Below are 19,926 nucleotides of genomic sequence, written 5' to 3' on the forward strand. Positions count from 1 at the left end.
TTGAACTCCATGGACTGGTGGAAAAAAGTATCAACCGAAATATACAGCCGATGTGCACAAGCAGACTAGGAGAACACAAGAGTATAGCTGTGAACCTGTGTCTGTGGGTCACAGAGAGGGTAGCCAAACCCATGGTGGTCTAAAGGTCACTGCAGTGCACCTAGACCCCTTTCACTGCGCACACCCCAGATTCTCCAAAGTGACCGACGGGGTCAACTCCAAGGTTTGATAACCTACGGGTAAAACCACCAGGTCCTCTTTAAATTAACAGCATCGTAGCTCCATCATCTGCTGCTTTCACAGGCATCGGCAAGGTGAGGGCCAATAAATGGCCTCAGCTGAGATACACCAACAACTCCCAGAATCTGTGGCCCTGTGACCAAATTGCCCAGCATTGGGACAATAAAGATTTTCTGAATCTGTTGCCTGTCTTCACACTCTCAACGTACGTCCCTTTTTTGCTTCTACGAAAATATGTCCTCCTTGTCCGAGTCTGGTGTGGTGGGTCTGGAGATCTCAAAGAGAGGCTTGGGGGAGCTGGGAGCTCTCCTTTGGACCTTGAGGAGCTTCAGAGCCTCTGCTAGCTGGGCCTCCAGGCCGGCCATGCGGGTGTTCAAGGCTTTCAAGTCTTCTTTGAGCTCCAGCTTGAGCTCCAGAACAGAAGCCTGGAGAGTCTGCTCTGGAATGGGGTAGAAGGCGTGCTGCTTGGCCACCTCAGGGGGTGCCACAGGGCTGCGGTCCTGTGGCGTGGTGCCTGTGGTGCGGGAGCCGTCCCCTACGTTGTCTAGACGCAGATCGCTCTTGGTGATGCCGCTGTCGCACGAGTCGGTTTTCTTCAGCGAGGTCTGGGACTCGTGGGCTGCCCCTGCCTTGCTCCGCTCGGGTAGCGTCTCCATGGACTCCGCTTTGGACACCTTGGAAATTAAGAACATAATTGTATTAATGAAGATGGCTGGATTCAACCGAGGCGCATTCTCGACAAACTGTGAATCCTGGCCTAAATATTTTATGTTTCATACCTTGTTCCAGTTGGACTCCTTGGCCATGGAGTCCTTGAAGCGTCCCCAGCCTTTGACCTTGGCCGGCTCGAACACTCGGAGAGACGGGGCCTGGAGCTTGGCTTTGTCTGACGATCTGGAGGTTGTGGAGGCCAATATGGAGACCGAAGGAATGGGTGTGGCTGGGCTTTCGGTAACGGTGACAATGCTGGTGGTGGCGAGGATTTCATGAATGGGAGTGGGCTCGACATTCACGGTTTGGCCTCTCTCCATGTCGTCGGCTGGGTCCGCCTGCTCCTGATGTATACGGGCCTCCTTCTGCTGACGAAACCGCTGGAAGAGCCGACGCACCGGGTGGTCCGGCGGGAGATTGAGGGGCGCCTCATTCTTTCGTCTCAGGCGCTCCTCTTCCTCCCGTTTCACATCGCTGATTTTTCTGAACACAATCTGTAGAGAGACAAGAGACTCTTGATTAGTTAAATTAAACTTGTTTTGTTTGCACATACTCTATGATAACTTGCCTGAGGACAGAACTGTGATACCATGAACTCAATCCTGTGTTATGTAGGCTATGCTGTGAGTTGGGTGGGCTGTCTAACCTAACCAGAGGTTGCTGAAACGAACCAAATAACCAGAATATGCACTTTAAAACAGTCTGTCTAGGTAAGTGAAAAACCATGTAAATGTGGGTGTAGAGTGAACTACGTTCTGCACCAAATTCAGCTCTGTTCGATAATGAGCCTCTCTGACAGGTAAGACTAGCACGCAGGTAAGTATCTAAAGTAGGTAAGCATACAGCAATGGAGCTTAATGCATGAAAGTGGAGGTACAGTGCTGCACACCCCCCTCATCCCTAATTTAAACCCATCTTACGGAAAACACAGCAAATAATGCATTTTGCTGAGTCCCTCAAAGGAAATCATTAAATATAAATGGCTCCTCTCGTTTCTAGCACCAGTTAATTTTTCTCTACTGAAACTCATTCATTCTTTAGCAGACCATTAACCAAAACACAAAGCAGACATTTTAGCTTATTCTGGGTGACATTTTGCTGAGAGAAAAATATTTGGGTGTATTTATGTTGAAAAATTACCTCATACATAAAATGTTGTCCCACAGATTACGTTATTTAAACCAGTGGTATCAAACTCATTTTGCCCGGGGGCCACATTCGGTCTTCACTCGAGGTCCAGAGGGCAGCACTGAAAATGTCTTATACTTCCTCACCCTCAAAATTAGCAAAAAAATTTCATCTATCCATTGTTTCTGGAATTGTCTATGCTCCTTGACTGTCTAGTTTTCATTTCAGTGATTTTTTGCGAGCTGGACACAGTCAAGAACCCCCCCCCCCCCCTCCATAAATAAACACAAATATTAATGTTTTACTCAAGGTATGACACCCCTGATTTAAACCATTCATGCACAACACATTTCTAGCGGCATAGGATTACCACAGTAAAGGCTTAATTGTATTTGTTCCGAGGTGTGACATAGTCTCTTGAGAGATGAGAAACTGTTTCATCAAGACCACTGGTGTATTTACAGATAGGATAATTAAATCAAATCTTCATGACATAGTAATCACATTACTGGTGATGTAAGGTTAAGTCTCATTTAGCACGCTATTCCCTACATAGTGCACTACTTTTGACCAGAGTCCTATGGGTCATGGTCCAAATTAGTGCACTAAATAGGAAATATGGTGACATTTGGGATGCAAACAAATTGTCCTCCCACCACCTCAAATCCTAGCCTGTATTATAATTAGGCCATAGCCCAGTCACCCTGACCGATATTCTATTAATGTTCCGACCCCTGTCATACGCTGCACGGCACGTGTGACAAAGTGAAAATGTAGAGTTTCCATCAACCTCGATCGTGCTGCGCGCAATGTAGATATCAAAGAGCACCGTCGTCCATGGGCAAAGTAGTGGGTGAAACCATTCACTTCAGAAAAAGGTGTGATATTAATAAAGTTTCCTTTCATTATGTGTTGTCGAATTCATACAAATATTTGCTGCCATTGTCGCAAGGTTGGCAATACGAGAGGTCTTCAGACTTACCATTTTTGTATTATTTTCCTTGAAAGAACAACTAGTGGGTTTTGAGTGCCTTTCCCCTATTTGGAAAGTTGGTCTGCTGCCTGCTCTTCAGTCTGAGAGAGATATTCTGAGAGCAGGTTCGTGTCTCCTTCCTCTGCACATAAAAACTGTTTGAAACTGTATAACACAATAGTGTCTTTGGAAAACTGGTTCATATAACTCAAAGTCAATAGCGAATGTGACTATGTACAGTTGAAGTCGGAAGTTTACATACACCTTCACCAAATACATTTAAACTCAGTTTTTCACAATTCCTGACATTTAATCCTAGTAAAAATTCCCTGTTTTAAGTCAGTTAGGATCACCACTTTATTTTAAGAATGTGAAATGTCAGAATAATAGTAGAGAGAATGATTTATTTCAGCTTTTATTTCTTTCATCACATTCCCAGTGGGTCAGAAGTTTACATACACTCAATTAGTATTTGGTAGCATTGCCTTTAAATTGTTTAACTTGGGTCAAACATTTCGGGTAGCCTTCCACAAGCTTCCCACAATAAGTTGGGTGAATTTTGGCCCATTCCTCCTGACAGAGCTGGTGTAACTGAGTCAGGTTTGTAGGCCTCCTTGCTCGCACACGCTTTTTCAGTTCTGCCCACACATTTTCTATAGGATTGAGGTCAGGGCTTTGTGATGGCCACTCCAATACCTTGACTTTGTTGTCCTTAAGCCATTTTGCCACAACTTTGGAAGTATGCGTGGGGTCATTGTCCATTTGGAAGACCCATTTGCGACCAAGCTTTAACTTCCTGAATGTCTTGAGATGTTGCTTCAATATATCCACATAATTTTCCTTCCTCATGATGCCATCTATTTTGTGAAGTGCACCAGTCCCTCCTGCAGCAAAGCACCCTCACAGCATGATGCTGCCACCCCCGTGCTTCACGTTTGGGATGGTGTTCTTGCAAGCTATCCCCTTTTTCTTCCAAACATAACGATGGTCATTATGGCCAAACAGTTCTATTTTTGTTTCATCAGACCAGAGGACATTTCTCAAAAAAGTGCGATCTTTGTCCTCATGTGCAGTTGCAAACCGTATTCTGGCTTTTTTATGCCGGTTTTGGAGCAGTGGCTTCTTCCTTGCTGAGCGGCCTTTCAGTTTATATCGATATAGGACTTGTTTTACTGTGGATATAGATAATTTTGTACCTGTTTCCTCCAGCATCTTCACAAGGTCCTTTGCTGTTGTTCTGGGATTGATTTGCACTTTTCGCACCAAAGTATGTTCATCTCTAGGAGACAGAACGCGTCTCCTTCCTGAGCGGTATGACGGCTGCGTGGTCCCATGGTGTTTATACTTGCGTACTATTGTTTGTACAGATGAACATGGTACCTTCAGGCATTTGGAAAACTGAAAGCTCAAAAATGTCCACTCCTGTAGTACTCGTTGGATGTGGAGGGCAACAGGTCGATCCCAAATGTGAATATGAGCGCCATATCGAATTAATGAACTGCTGGTGCCAGTCTTAGTTGTGCCAGGGCAAACTGACGACATGATCATTGGAACAAATGTACTGAAACATGTCCTTCATCAACTGAAAAGTACAGAGGAATATTGGAAAACAATATCACAACCAGCCAATGGCCTTTCTGATGAATCAGATGCACTTCTAAGCATACTGGCAAATGTTGACCGTTGGCAAGGAAGTAAAATGCCTGAAAAAAAAGTTGCCACTGTCGTTCTCGACCAGTGTGTGACACTATCCCCAAAACATGAACACTTAGGCTGAAAGGAAAAGGGTCCTTTTCCATTGGCAGTACTGTTATTGTAGAGCCCACAACATCCCAAGCAACACAGAGGAGTGTGTTAGTGGGTCGTACTGTATGCCCGCTGTGGGGTGACAAATGGATCCCTGTGAAGGTGGTTAATCTCCAAGATCGCCCGGTTACACTGAAGCGCAGTGCAAAACTAGCAGATGTGTACCCCTGTATAGCATTGGAAGACCTGGAGTTAAACAGCAGCTGCTGTGGACAATGTGCTGATTAACAAGATGTCGCAAAGAATGTCATTGGAACCACAACTGAACAGACAGCAAAACGCACATATGCTGATGTGTTGAAAGAAATGGGTTGATGATGTCAATCTTTGGGGACCAGAACTCTCTCTCCCTTTTGTGCTATCTAGATGACTTACTAGTCTTTGATAAAAGTGAAAAAGAAGCACTTGAACGGTTGGAGCTGGTTTTCAGTAGACTCTCGAACAACAACTTGAAGCTTGCCCCAAAGAATGCCACTTCTTTAGGCGTTCTGTGAAATTCTTGGGCCATGTGATATCTCAAAAAGAGATCCAGACTGACGAGGGAAAAGTGACGGCCATCAGTGAGATGACATATGCTGATCTCATGGAGATGGATGGGAAAACCCCTGGACTGAAGAGGGTCCAGTCATTTCTCTGAATTCTGAACTATTACTCCCACTTTATCAAAGGGTTTTCAAACATCGCCAAGCCACTGTACTGTTTAACAGCGGGACCGAAAACCAAATGAAAATATACAAATGGCAAGACTTAAGAGTAGGCCGTCCCGGAGGCTGACTCCTGAAGAATGGACGAGTGAGTGTCAACTTGCCTTTGATGACTTAAAAGCAGCTGTGATAAATAAACGCTGTAGTTTTAGCGCACCCAGACTTTAGTAAACCCTTCATACTTTCGACTGATGCTTCAATTGACGACCTAGGCGCTGTTCTGAGCCAGATCCCAGAGGGAGAGAGTAAAAATAGACCCATTGTGTTTGCTAGTAAATCCCTCAACAAATCCCAAGCAAGATATCCAGCCCAATCGTCTAGAGTTTTTTGCATTGAAATGGGCCGTATGTGAAACATGTTGTCACTGGCTAAAGGGTGTCCAGTTTACTGTCCTAACAGATAATAACCCACTCACTCACATACTGACAAAACCTAAACTAGATGCCTGCGAGTAGAGGTGGGTGGAGAAGCTAGCCCCGTATGACTTTGATCTGAAATACATACCTGGGCCACAGAACATATCCGCCGACTTACTAAGCTGTGTACCGTTCGTCAGGGATGGTACCACGCAACACGTCACAGCAGAGAACGTACAAGAGACACTCCGGCTGTCTGTGAGTTGCTAAGCCCCGCCAGACAGTGGCTTGACAGGGTCCAATCAAGGTGCAAAGTCTGCTGAGGTCTCTGGTGATGAAGTGAAGGCACTCCTTGACAACAGCTTGGACCGACAGGGGATCATATCCATGTGCACTGTCCCTTTGATGCAGCTATCCCAACATCTGCTGCAGGGAGGTTACCCAGCGCTCCCGCTTTTTCACTAGGAGATTACATTTACATTTAAATTTTTGTCATTTAGCAGACACTCTTATCCAGAGCGACTTACAAATTGGAGAAGCAGCAAGCAGATGAGACATTGGCTTGTGCTACCTATTATGTGGAAAGAAAACAGAGACCATCACATCGTGAAAGAGAACATGAAACAGTGGACGTGCAGAAACTTTTGAAACATTGGGAAAAGTTGGAATACAAGGATGGAATACTGTACAGGAAATCAAAGGACAAAACCTGGAAAGAAGTGATATCAGTTGTCACGATCGTCAAAAGGAGCGGACCAATGCGCAGCGTTGCGAGTGAACATGATGACTTTATTAAATAAAGTGCAACACGAGAAAACAAAACAAAAGACGATACGTGAAGTCCAAAAGTTACCAATACAGAAACACGGAACATGGAACAAGGAAACAAAAACCCACAAACACAAGGTGAAACCACACAGTTTAAATATGGCTCCCAATCAGAGATAACGAGCTGACAGCTGTCACTCGTTACCTCCGATTGGGAGTCACAAGAATACAAACAAGGAAGACAACCACCTAGACACCCCAACCAAACAGCACACAACAAAACGAACACACCTCATACCCAACCTAGCCCACACAACACCCAACAAAACAAACACACCCTGGTTCTATAACAACGTCCCGGAACCAGAGCGTGACAGTACCCCCCCCTAAAGGTGCGAACCCCGGGCGCACCAGCATACAGTCTAGGGGAGGGTCTGGGTGGGCGTCTGTCCACGGTGGCGGTTCTGCCCCTGGTCGTGGTCCCCATCCCACCTTAGTCACCACCCGCTTCTCTAGCCTCCTCCACATTACCACCCCCCAACTACACCCCACTGGGTTAAGGGGCGGCACCGGACTAAGGGGCAGCACCGGACTACGGGGCAGTACCGGACTAAGGGGCAGTACCGGACTAAGGGGCAGTACCAGGCTAAGGGGCAGTACCGGACAGAATGGCGGATACTGGCTGGACGGCTTTGGCGGCTCCCGGCTGGACGGCTCTGGCGGATCCCGGCTGGTCGGCTCTGGCGGATCCCGGCTGGACGGCTCTGGCGGATCCCGGCTGGACGGCTCTGGCGGATCCCGGCTGGACGGCTCTGGCGGATCCCGGCTGGACGGCTCTGGCGGATCCCGGCTGGACGGCTCTGGCGGATCCCGGCTGGACGGCTCTGGATCCCGGCTGGACGGCTCTGGCGGATCCTGGCTGGACGGCTCATGGCTGGCTGACGGATCTGGCTGCTCATGGCTAGCTGACGGATCTGGCTGCTCATGGCTGGCTGACGGATCTGGCTGCTCATGGCTGGCTGACGGATCTGGCTGCTCATGGCTGGCTGACGGATCTGGCTGCTCATGGCTGGCTGACGGATCTGGCTGCTCATGGCTGGCTGACGGATCTGGCTGCTCAAGGCTGGCTGACGGATCTGGCTGCTCATGACTAGCTGACGGATCTGGCTGCTCATGGCTAGCTGACGGATCTGGCTGCTCATGGCTGGCTGACGGATCTGGCTGCTCATGGCTGGCTGACGGATCTGGCTGCTCATGGCTAGCTGACGGATCTGGCTGCTCATGGCTAGCTGACGGATCTGGCTGCTCCTGTCTGGCAGAAGGCTCTGGCTGATCCTGTCTGGCAGAAGGCTCTGGCTGATCCTGTCTGGCGGAAGGCTCTGGCTGATCCTGTCTGGCAGAAGGCTCTGGCTGATCCTGTCTGGCAGAAGGCTCTGGCTGATCCTGTCTGGCAGAAGGCTCTGGCTGATCCTGTCTGGCGGAAGGCTCTGGCTGATCCTGTCTGGCGGAAGGCTCTGGCTGATGCCGTCTGGCGGAAGGCTCTGGCTGATCCCGTCTGGCGGAAGGCTCTGGCTGATCCTGTCTGGCGGGAGGCTCTGGCTGATCCTGTCTGGCGGGAGGCTCTGGCTGATCCTGTCTGGCGGGAGGCTCTGGCTGATCATGTCTGGCGGAAGGCTCTGGCTGATCCTGTCTGGCGGAAGGCTCTGGCTGATCCCGTCTGGCGGAAGGCTTTAGCTGATCCTGTCTGGCGGAAGGCTCTGGCTGATCCCGTCTGGCGGTAGGCTCTGGCTGATTTTGTCTGGCGGTAGGCTCTGGCTGATCCTGTCTGGCGGAAGGCTCTGGCTGATCCTGTCTGGCGGAAGGCTTTAGCGGCTCCTGTCTGGCGGAAGGCTTTAGCGGCTCTGGTCTGGCGGACGGCTCTGAAGGCTCATGGCAGACGGGCGGCTTAGCAGGCTCAGTACATACGGGCCGTTCATGCAGCGCTTGGCATACGGACAGTTCAGACGGCGTTGGGCAGACGGGCAGTTCAGGCAGTGCTTGGCAGACGGACAGTTCAGACGGCGTTGGGCAGACGGGCAGTTCATGCAGTGCTTGGCAGACGGACAGTTCAGACGGCGTTGGGCAGACGGGCAGTTCTGGCAGTGCTTGGCAAACGGACAGTTCAGACGGCGTTGGGCAGACGGGCAGTTCATGCAGCGCTTGGCATACGGACAGTTCAGACGCCGTTGGGCAGACGGACAGTTCAGGCCCCGTTGGGCAGACGGCAGACTCTGGCCGTCTGAGGCGCATCGTAGGCCTGGTGCGTGGTGCCGGAACAGGAGGTACCGGGCTGAGGACACGCATCTCAGGGCTAGTGCGGGGAGAAGCAACAGGGCATGCTTGGCCCTGGGGACGCACCGTAGGCCTGATGCGTGGTGCCGGAACTGGAGGTACCGGGCTGAGGACACGCATCTCAGGGCTAGTGCGGAGAGCAACAACAGGACGCACAGGACTCTGGGGACACACAGGAGGCTTGGTGCGTGGTGGAGGCACTGGTGGTACTGGGCTGGAGCGGGGAGGTGGCGCCGGAAATACCGGACCGTGCAGGCGTACTGGCTCCCTTGAGCACTGAGCCTGCCCAACCTTACCTGGTTGTATGCTCCCCGTCGCCCGACCAGTACGGGAAGGAGGAATAACCCGCACCGGGCTATGTAGGCGAACCGGGGAAACCATGCGTAAGGCTGGTGCCATGTATGCTGGCCCGAGGAGACGCACTGGTGGCCTGCTGCGTGGGACCGGCTTCATGACATCCGGCTCAACGCTCAATCTAGCCCGGCCAATACGAGGAGCTGGAATGTACCGCACCGGGCTATGCCTGCGTACAGGAGACACCATGCGCTCTACTGCGTAACATGGTGTCTGCCCGTACTCCCGCTCTCCACGGTAAGTACAGGGAGTAGGCGCAGGTCTCCTACCTGACTTCGCCACACTCCCTTTTTGCCCCCCCCCAAGAAATTCTTGGGTAGTACCCACGGGCTTCCAGCCTCGACTCCGCGCTGCCTCCTCGTACCACCTCCTCTCGGCTGCAGCTGCCTCCAGCTCTTCACGAGGGCGGCGATATTCTCCCGGTTGTGCCCAAGGACCCTTACCATCCAAAATCTCCTCCCATGTCCATGAATCCTTAGGAGGAGTCCATAACTCCTGTGTAGGTAGGTCCTGTTGCCGCTTGTTACGCTGCTTGGTCCTTTTATGGTGGGTTTTTCTGTCACGATCGTCAAAAGGAGCGGACCAATGCGCAGCGTTGCGAGTGAACATGATGACTTTATTAAATAAAGTGCAACACGAGAAAACAAAACAAAAGACGATACGTGAAGTCCAAAAGTTACCAATACAGAAACACGGAACATGGAACAAGGAAACAAAAACCCACAAACACAAGGTGAAACCACACAGTTTAAATATGGCTCCCAATCAGAGATAACGAGCTGACAGCTGTCACTCGTTACCTCCGATTGGGAGTCACAAGAATACAAACAAGGAAGACAACCACCTAGACACCCCAACCAAACAGCACACAACAAAACGAACACACCTCATACCCAACCTAGCCCACACAACACCCAACAAAACAAACACACCCTGGTTCTATAACAACGTCCCGGAACCAGAGCGTGACATCAGTTCATTGTACCTTTGTCCCTGAAGGCGGATGTGTTGCTGTACACCAAGGCCAAGCAAGAACCTTACACCTCATCAGACAGAGGTTATTTGGGGTTGGTATGGACGAACAGGTGAAAGACTGTCATGAGATGTAGACGTTGTGTTCTGAGCAAGTTAAGAAGACTTGAGGCAAGAGCTCCTCTTGAATCGATTAAGACAAGTGCGCCACTAGAGTTGGTCTATATTGATTTCTGGTCAGCTGAAGGAAAGGATGGAAAGAATATTGACATACTAGTAGTAACAGAGTATTTTACCAAAGTAGCTCACGCCTTCCCTTGTACAAATCAGACAGCAAAACAAGTTGCCCAGAAACTGTGGAACAACTTTTTCTGTATTTACGGTTTTCCTCTGCGTCTTTCTAAGTGACCAAGGAGCCAACTTTGAGAGCAAGCTGATATCAGAGCGAATGGACCTGGCAGGAGTGAAGAAATCTCACACAACTCCGTATCACCCATTGTGCAATGGGCAAACAGAAAGATTTAATCGTACTTTGGGGAATATGATTCGAGCCTTGCCTCCACGGACGAAAGAGAAATGGCCTCAGATGATACAAACCCTCACGTTTGCATATAACTGTACTGTACAGTCGTGGTCAAAAGTTTTGAGAATGACAAGTATTGGTCTTCACAAAGTTTGCTGCTTCAGTGTTTTTAGATATATTTGTCAGATGTTACTATGGTATACTGAAGTATAATTACAAGCATTCCATAAGTGTCAAAGGCTTATATTGACAATTACATTAAGTTTATGCAAAGAGTCAATATTTGCAGTGTTTACCCTTCTTTTTCAAGACCTCTGCAATCCGCCCTGGCATGCTGTCAATTAACTTCTGGGCCACATCCTGACTGATGGCAGCCCATTCTTGCATAATCAATGCTTGGAGCTTGTCAGAATTTGTGGGTTTTTGTTTGTCCACCCGCCTCTTGAGGATTGACCACAAGTTCTCAATGGGATTAAGGTCTGGGGAGTTTCCTGGCCATGGACCCAAAATGTCGATGTTTTGTTCCCCGAGCCACTTAGTTATCCCTTTTGCCTTATGGCAAGGTGCTCCATCATGCTGGAAAAGGCATTGTTCGTCACCAAACTGTTATTGGATGGTTGGGAGAAATTGCTCTTGGAGGATGTGTTGGTACCATTCTTTATTCATGGCTGTGTTCTTAGGCAAAATTGTGAGTGAGCCCACTCCCTTAACTGAGAAGCAACCCCACACATTAATGGCCTCAGGATGCTTTACTGTTGGTATGACACAGGACTGATGGTAGTGCTCACCTTGTCTTCTCAGGACAAGCTTTTTTCCGGATGCCCCAAACAATCGGAAAGGGGATTCATCAGAGAAAATGACTTTACCCCAGTCCTCAGCAGTCCAATCCCTGCACCTTTTGCACAATATCAGTCTGTCCCTGATGTTTTTCCAGGAGAGAAGTGGCTTCCTTGCTGCCCTTCTTGACACCAGGCCATCCTCCAAAAGTCTTCGCCTCACTGTGCGTGCAGATGCACTCACACCTGCCTGCTGCGATTCCTGAGCAAGCTCTGCACTGGTGGTGCCCCGATCCCGCAGCTAAATCAACTTTAGGAGACAGTCCTGGCACTTGCTGGACTTTCTTGGGCGCCCTGAAGCCTTCTTCACAGCAATTGAACCTCTCTCCTTGAAGTTCTTGATGATCTGATTAATGGTTGATTTAGGTGCAATCTTACTAGCAGCAATTTCCTTGCCTGTGAAGCCCTTTTGTGCAAAGCAATGATGATGGCACGTGTTACCTTGCAGGTAACCATGGTTAACAGAGGAAAAACAGTGATTTCAAGCACCACCCTCGTTTCAAAGCTTCCAGTCTGTTATTCTAACTCAATCAGCATGAAATAGTGATCTCCAGCCTTGGCCTCGTCAACACTCTCACCTGTGTTAACGAGAGAATCACTGACATGATGTCAGCTGGTCCTTTTGTGGCAGGGCTGAAATGCAATGGAAATGTTTTGGGGGGATTAAGTTCATTTTCATGGCAAAGAGGGACTTTGCAATTAATTGCAATTCATCTGATCACTCTTCATAACATTCTGGAGAATATGCAAATTGGCATCGTGAAAATTAATATGTGTGTCATTCTCAAAACTTTTGACCACGACTGTACATGAGACAACTGGGTTTGCCCCTTTTTACTTAATGTTTGGGCGGACCCCACAGCTACTGGTCGATGCCATGTTTGGAAGTGTTCTGAGAGACGAGACCGTTTTGGGTTATAGCGAATTTGTAGACTCCTTTCAAAGAGATCTTCAGGAGGCAGTGGGTGTCGCACAGAAGAACACATCAAAGGCACAGAAGAAGCAGGCAAGCGAATATGACAAGAAGGTGAGAGGATGTACACTGGAGGTCGGTGGCAAAGTTCTCTTAGCCAACAAGAAAGAACGGGGCAAACGGAAATTGGCAGATGTGTGGGAATCTACCGTCTGACATCAGCTGGAGCAACCCAGATCTGCACATCTACAGAGTAGTCAACCATTCCACAGACAAGAGAAAGGTTGTACACCACGACTTCTTACTTCCTGTGAACTTTCTTCCGATTGGAGAGGCTGAAGAGGATACAACCGTTCCCTCCATCCTTTCAGAGGAGAGTTTTGCAGATGCCAGAAGTATGAGACCAAACCCACTACCGGATGTGGATGGGGGCAGTGATGACCAGAGAACTGCAGTCTGGATCCTCTGCAGTCAAAGTCCAAAAGTATTAAATGAGGCTATGGACGCCTCCGGGTCCTCATTGATAGGACAAGAGAGTAATGGAGAAACTGATTCAATGGGAGATGCTGAAATTGAGCAGGAATCTAGAAGAAGTGACTCTGGTCACATGGAGCATTCCGAATTTCTGAGCAATAGTGACAGAGACCCAGAAGGAGACCCTTCCCACTCTGAGGATGATAGCTTGTAACCCTTGGCTGATCAGATAGAAACACCCTCCAAGAGCAGTATAAGAGTCAGTGACTTTGCCCCAAGTGATCAAGTTCAAACAAGCAAATCGCCCACCCGGAATAGTACCAGGGTCAGTGAAGTTGGCACAACTGAGCAGGCCCGAAGCAGCAGACTATCTCCCCTAAAAGACAGTGTTACAGTCAATTCACAAAAGATCTAAGAATAATTTAGGGGAGGGTAGTGTGACACGTACAAGGTATGGAAGGGTTGTTAGACCAGTAAAGAGACTCGTTGAAGCCATGAAAATGCTTGTTAGAGAGCCTGACATGTCAGAGACCATAGCAACACTCTTAAATGTCCTGTTAAGTCATGGATATTAGTGATACAGAGTATTAAGTAGGCTAGGTGTATTCAGTGTTGATTGAGTGCGCAATGTAGATATCAAAGAACGGTGCCGTTCGAAGGCAGAGTAGTGGGTGAAACCATTCACTTCAGAAAAAGGTGTGATATTAATAAAGTTTCCTTTCATTATGTGTTGTTGATTTCATAAAAGTATTTGCTGCCATTGTAGCAAGGTTGACAATACGAGAGGTCTTCAGACTTACCATTTTTGTATTATTTTCCTTGAAAGAACAGCTAGTGGGTTTTGAGTGCTTCTCCCCTATTTGGAAAGTTGGTCTGCCTGCTCGTCAGTCAGAGAGATATACTGAGAGCAGGTTTGTGTCTCCTTCCTTTGTACATAAAAAACGTTTGAAACTGTATAACACAATAGTGTCTTTGTAAAACTGGTTCATATAACCCAAAGTCAATAGCGAATGTGACTATGTATATATTTATGTTGCCGTTAATGTATTTAAAGCCTTTTTCGGCAAGTTAATCAAGTGTTTGCTAGTTTAGCTAGCCATGTTAATGACGAGCTAAATAGCACCGTCAGTCAGTGCACTGTAATGTCACGCTAGCTATTGCTAGTAGGTGGTTTATTGGTAATTCAAGACTTCTTTATTTAAATATTAAGTGAATGTTTATTTTCTTACAACCTTAAAAGGTTTATATAAAAAGGGTTGTACTTGTGCTCTGTATTTATGGATTGATGTCACTTTACATTGAGGGCATGTATCATTACTGTTGCTCCTATCTAAAAGATATCTTGTGTCCTACCTAACCGGTGAACATGTGGCTGTGACCATCCTGTCAATGCCTGTCATCACTGTTTGATATCTTTTACTACAGGTATGCTTCACTGTATTTTTGTTATTTTCTAAACACAATGCATTTATACTTTACAATCACTTTGTGCATTGAGTCTGAGAGAGATATTCTGAGAGCAGTGAACGTGTGACTGTGACCGTCCCTGTCAATGCCTGTCATCACTGTTTGATATCTTTTACTGCAGATAAAAACCAAGTCAACCTGAAGTGTGGGTGTCCGTGTGCCTTTCTTCTGGGAGGCTATATATGACTCATTTCAGGAAACTAGGCGTATGTCGCGCGTCACTACTTCACAAGAGAGCCATTTGAACGCTAACGTTTTTTGGCAAGAATGTCTTCTGGAACATGTGAACTTTCATGTGCCTTAATAACAAACTGATATGCCATCTGTAAATATTAATACAATTGTTAAATTACGAGCCTAGTTGGTTTAGCCACAGAAAAAGACAGCAACCTTCCCGCTAGCCATGATTGGCTGAGATAATGAGTGGGCTGGATATGCCGAGAGATGAGTTCGGATTGGTCTGCCATGTAGCACGTTTCTGTCTATATCATGAGCTGGTCAGTATGTTTTTTTTAAATGTAGGTAATCCTTTCTAACGCCACTTTAAAAAAAAATATATCACATAGTAGAACTACATAAGTGTTGCTCTCCACTTTCTGGAGGACCGAGTTTTGAAATCAGTGGAATTAGAGTACGATAGCTAAGGAGATGAAGAAGATTCTGGCTTTTGATTGCAAATATGCAGACGGAGTCGAAAAGAGAACACACAGAAGGCTGTTGTATAAAACACCTGTCTCCGGATTACATCTTCAAACTAAGGGCAACCATGGCATCCGTGACAGAGAGGGAGAAGCGTCCAATTTTCTGAAATTACACATTTCTAATTTAGTTACAGTGAGGGAAACAAGTATTTGATCCCCTGATGATTTTGTATGTTCGCCCACTGACAAAGAAATGATCAGTCTATAATTTTAATGGTAGGTTTATTTGAACAGTGAGACAGAATAACAACAAAAAAATCCAGAAAAACGCATGTAAAAATGTTTATAAATTGATTTGCATTTTAATGAGGGAAATAAGTATTTGACCCCCTCTCAATCAGAAAGATTTCTGGCTCCCAGGTGTCTTTTATACAGGTAACGAGCTGAGATTAGGAGCACACTCTTAAAGGGCGCTGCAGGATTTCAGTCCTTCAGGGCGTAGTATGTTACCAATTGTTTTCTTGGTGACTATGGTCCCAGCTGCCTTGAGATCATTGACAAGATCCTCCCGTGTAGTTCTGGGCTGATTCCTCACCGTTCTCATGATCATTGCAACTCCACGAGGTGAGATCTTGCATGGAGCCCCAGGCCGAGGGAGATTGACAGTTCTTTTGTGTTTCTTCCATTTGCGAATAATCGCACCAACTGTTGTCACCTTCTCACCAAGCTGCTTGGCGATGGTCTTGTAGCCCATTCCAGCCTTGTGTAGGTCTACAATCTTGTCCCTGACATCCTTGGAGAGCTCTTTGGTCTTGGCCATGGTGGAAAGTTTGGAATCTGATTGATTGCTTCTGTGGACAGGTGTCTTCCATTTGCGAATAATCGCACCAACTGTTGTCACCTTCTCACCAAGCTGCTTGGCGATGGTCTTGTAGCCCATTCCAGCCTTGTGTAGGTCTACAATCTTGCTCTTTGGTCTTGGCCATGGTGGAGAGTTTGGAATCTGATTGACTGATTGCTTCTGTGGACAGGTGTATTTTATACAGGTAACAAACTGAGATTAGGAGCACTCCCTTTAAGAGTGTGCTTCTAATCTCAGCTTGTTACCTGTATAAAAGACACCTGGGAGCCAGAAATCTTTCTGATTGAGAGGGGGTCAAATACTTATTTATCAATTTATAACATTTCTGACATGCGTTTTTCTGGATTTTTTTGTTGTTATTCTGTCTCTCACTGTTCAAATAAACCTATCATTAAAATTATAGACTGATAATTTCTTTGTCAGTGGGCAAACGTACAAAATCAGCAGGGGATCAAATACTTTTTTCCCTCACTGTAGATAGTCGTTTTCATTTCAAGTTAAAGTTTATTGTTAGCTAGCTAGCTAACGTTAGCTGGCTGGCTCGCTAGCTAAAATTACGTGTATGATCTGTGTAGTTATATTATTTGTATCTTAGAGCCATTTGCATTGCTAGTTATAGCCTAATGTTAGCTAGCTAACATAGAACCTTGTTGGTTAGCTACCTGCAGATTCATGCAGGGTAGTAACGTTATGAGTTGGGATTATGGTTAATTGTTTAGCTAGCTAGCCACATGTCTAAACAAAAGACTCCACTACTATGCAAGTAACCATTTCAATAGAATGTTGATGATATCACTGCAACAACTGTTGATAGATGTAGCTAGTAAATTCGCTCTGGCTATCTACTCCGATTTCAGAGCACTCTCGTCTGAGTGTGCCAGAGAGCAGAATAACTAACGAATTTACGTTGAATATGGCCGTTGTCAAAAGAACGCTCTGGATAACATATAAACAGCCTAACCAGCTCTGCTAGGGCAAGTAAAATGGTCAGAGTGAGCTGTTCTCTCATTTGTGTCTGGAAGTAGCTAGCAAGCTAGCTTGGGTGCTTGACTGCTGTTGTTAGGTCAGAACGCTCGGATCAACCCTACTCCTCGGTCAGAGCGTCCAGTGTGCGCTCTGAACGCTCCGAGAGCTAAACACTCTGAATTTACTAACGGACAATCTGAGTTTACGAACGTCCAGAGCCCACTCTGAGCACAGTCTGGCACTCCAGATTAAATTAACGACACACCCGTAGTATAAACCAGCCTTTAGTCTTGAAATCTTTGGTTGTTTAGTACATGGCCTCACATGGGAATCCTTAAAGAGATGGGTGGGGCTTTAGAGGGTGTGAACGATGCTGAATGGGTGTAGACAAAGAAGAGCTCTCCACTAGGTGTACCAAAACATTCAATGGCCATTTTCTCAAAAGTGAGGTTACAAGTTTATCAACTTTAAAAGCAGAATTACTTTCCCATTGTTCCTCAACTGTAGTGTATGATATACCAGTCTCTACTTTTATCCAATGTAAAAAACACTTTCAAATGTTGCTACATAAGACCGAATCGAGCCGGTCAGTCACATATGAAGTTGGTTACACTCAGGCGGATGTATTGAGTATCAAGTATGAGGGTTATAACTGTGCCTGGGAAGAGTAGAGTACACACAGCTTTGTATTAGGGAAACACTATGGATGCAGTGAAGAGGGAGCAGGCTGATTGTTGTAGTGTGTGTGCATGTGTATGTGTGTGTGAGAGAGAGAAGGAGAGAGAGAGATGAAATGGCATATATACAGTATACATACAGTGAGCTCCAAAAGTATTGGGACAGTGACAGATGATGTTGTTTTGGCTCTGTACTCTAGCACTTTGGATTTGAAAGGATACAATGACTATGAGTGCAGACTGTCAGCTTTAATTTGAGGGTATTTTCATCCATATCGAGTGAACCGTTTAGAAATTACAGTACTTTTTGTACATAGTCCCCCCATTTTAGGGGACCAAAAGTATTGGAACAAATTCACTTATGTGTATTAAAGTAGTAAAAAGTATTTGGTCCCATATTCATAGCACACAATGACTACATCAAGCTTATGACTCTACAAATATGTTGGATACATTTTGTTTGTTTTGGTTGTGTTTCAGATTATTTTGTGCCCAATAAAAATGAATGGTAAATAATGTATTGTATCATTTTGGAGTAAAACATTTTTTAAATAAGAATAGAGTATGTTTCTAAACACTTCTACATTAATGTGGATGTTATCATGATTACGGATAATCCTGAATGAATCGTGAATCGTGAATAATGATGAGTGAGAAAGTTACAGATGCACTAATATCATATCCCCCCCCCATGCCAACCTCTCACCTTTAAAATAACAGGGGAGGTTAACATTATTATTATTATTTTTTTTTTGGGGGGGGGGGGGTTATATTTGTGCGTCTAACTTTCTCACTCATTCATTCAGGATCATCCGTAATCATGGTAGCATCCACATTAATGTTTAAGCTACAGACTTCTGAGTTGTACCATTGGATTAATCTATTTAGTCTGTGTGATTAACGGGGGCTGAGCTAGAGCTGTGTTTGTGAGACAAGGATCCCAAAGGGGCCTGGGGCCGGGTTCTTTTACAAAAGCGTCTGTAAAGTAAACTATTAAAAGCTATCTATAAAAAGCCAACACTCATGAACACGCACGTGTAACATGTTTTGCTCTATGACACTCACAAGCTACACAAGAGTCATCAGAACGTAAGGGGTTCTTCTACATAGAAGATCATAGGAAATCCCAGGACACATTGTTGTCACAAACTCCGCACTGTTGACACTGACTAGTTGAAGTCCTAAAATCACGTTGGCGCAACGGTTGGACTCATTGAGTTTACTGTTCCATCTGGTGTGGGTTACCACCAAGAGGCCAGTGTTCTGGTCTGGAAGAACACTTTAGACTGCACCTACAGTATTGTGTCGGTATTGCAGTTTAACTGAATCATGGCCCCATAGAAGTCAAATTAGAAAATTCCTAATAAGACACTTTAGTCATCACCTTTGTGCACCACACATCCATTTAATTATTCAAATTATAGTTGCGAGGCCGTTTTTTTTCTCCATCACTCACAGCCGAATCTATTAAAATGTTATATTCATGCTCTGAGGTCATGACCCCAGCTAGACAGGGGAAGTGCCGGTTGGCTTGTTTAGCTGTCCAGGTGCTCTGACAGAGTCCCCGGAGCATGTTCGCGCGGTACTGCTTTATGTCCAGTGCGCACTGAACGCTAGTGCACAGGCGGAGAAATCCCAGTAAGAAAGATGTCAGCAACCACGAAACGGCATATGTGAACGTGAGTAGATTACGTTGAAAACCAAGGGTCACCATCTTGGAGGCAGTCTCTAGTTCTTATTATATCTCAGTGGTTACCACTACACCAAGGGGTGTTGAGTTACTTATTTTCTATTTACTGATAACTTTGGCTTTACTTTACAGAGTAAAGTTACCTCAGTTAGCAGCCCTGTTTGTCGTCAGCTAGCTAGTGGAGCAGTGGAGCTAGTACCTGTAGCCTGCATGCAATTAGTGCTGTTGGCTCGCTAGCTCCACTGCTTTAGCATCACGCTAAGAGCAGGTTTCCACTAGCTTTAGCTACTTCTAATCATAGTCACTACCTCTCCGTTGGTCCCCACCATTCTAAGTTAGCTAACTGAACTGTTGAGTTTCTAGCGAGCAACCTCTGGGCTAACCCCCATTCGCTTTGCTTGGCAAACTCATGCGGTGCTGTTTCTTCAAGCACCATCCATTACATTTCCATGTAAAAGATAAACCTAGCTTTTTACCTCGAGTTGCTTGGTTCACACATCGAGTCAGCACTTGGTATTAACACGCGCTTGGCTA

At 46.3% G+C, this 19,926-nt stretch overlaps 1 protein-coding gene across 2 annotated transcripts in view; it reads right to left on the reverse strand.

The window, feature by feature from the left end:
* Positions 1 to 464: 464 nt before the first annotated feature.
* The window catches only part of LOC311145301 (voltage-gated delayed rectifier potassium channel KCNH1-like), a gene marked incomplete at both ends in the record, with an annotated part of 122,059 nt that continues 102,597 nt past the window's right edge, over positions 465 to 19,926 (reverse strand). For both annotated transcript variants that reach the window (XM_084181536.1, XM_084181535.1), the window contains 2 exons: positions 465 to 914; positions 1,020 to 1,445. In XM_084181536.1, coding sequence (XP_084037662.1) covers positions 465 to 914; positions 1,020 to 1,445 — 876 coding nt within the window. The remainder of the gene's footprint in view (positions 915 to 1,019; positions 1,446 to 19,926) is intronic.

The sequence above is a fragment of the Coregonus lavaretus genome, assembly GCF_964263955.1.
Source record: "Coregonus lavaretus genome assembly, chromosome: 1".
NCBI lineage: Eukaryota > Metazoa > Chordata > Actinopteri > Salmoniformes > Salmonidae > Coregonus > Coregonus lavaretus.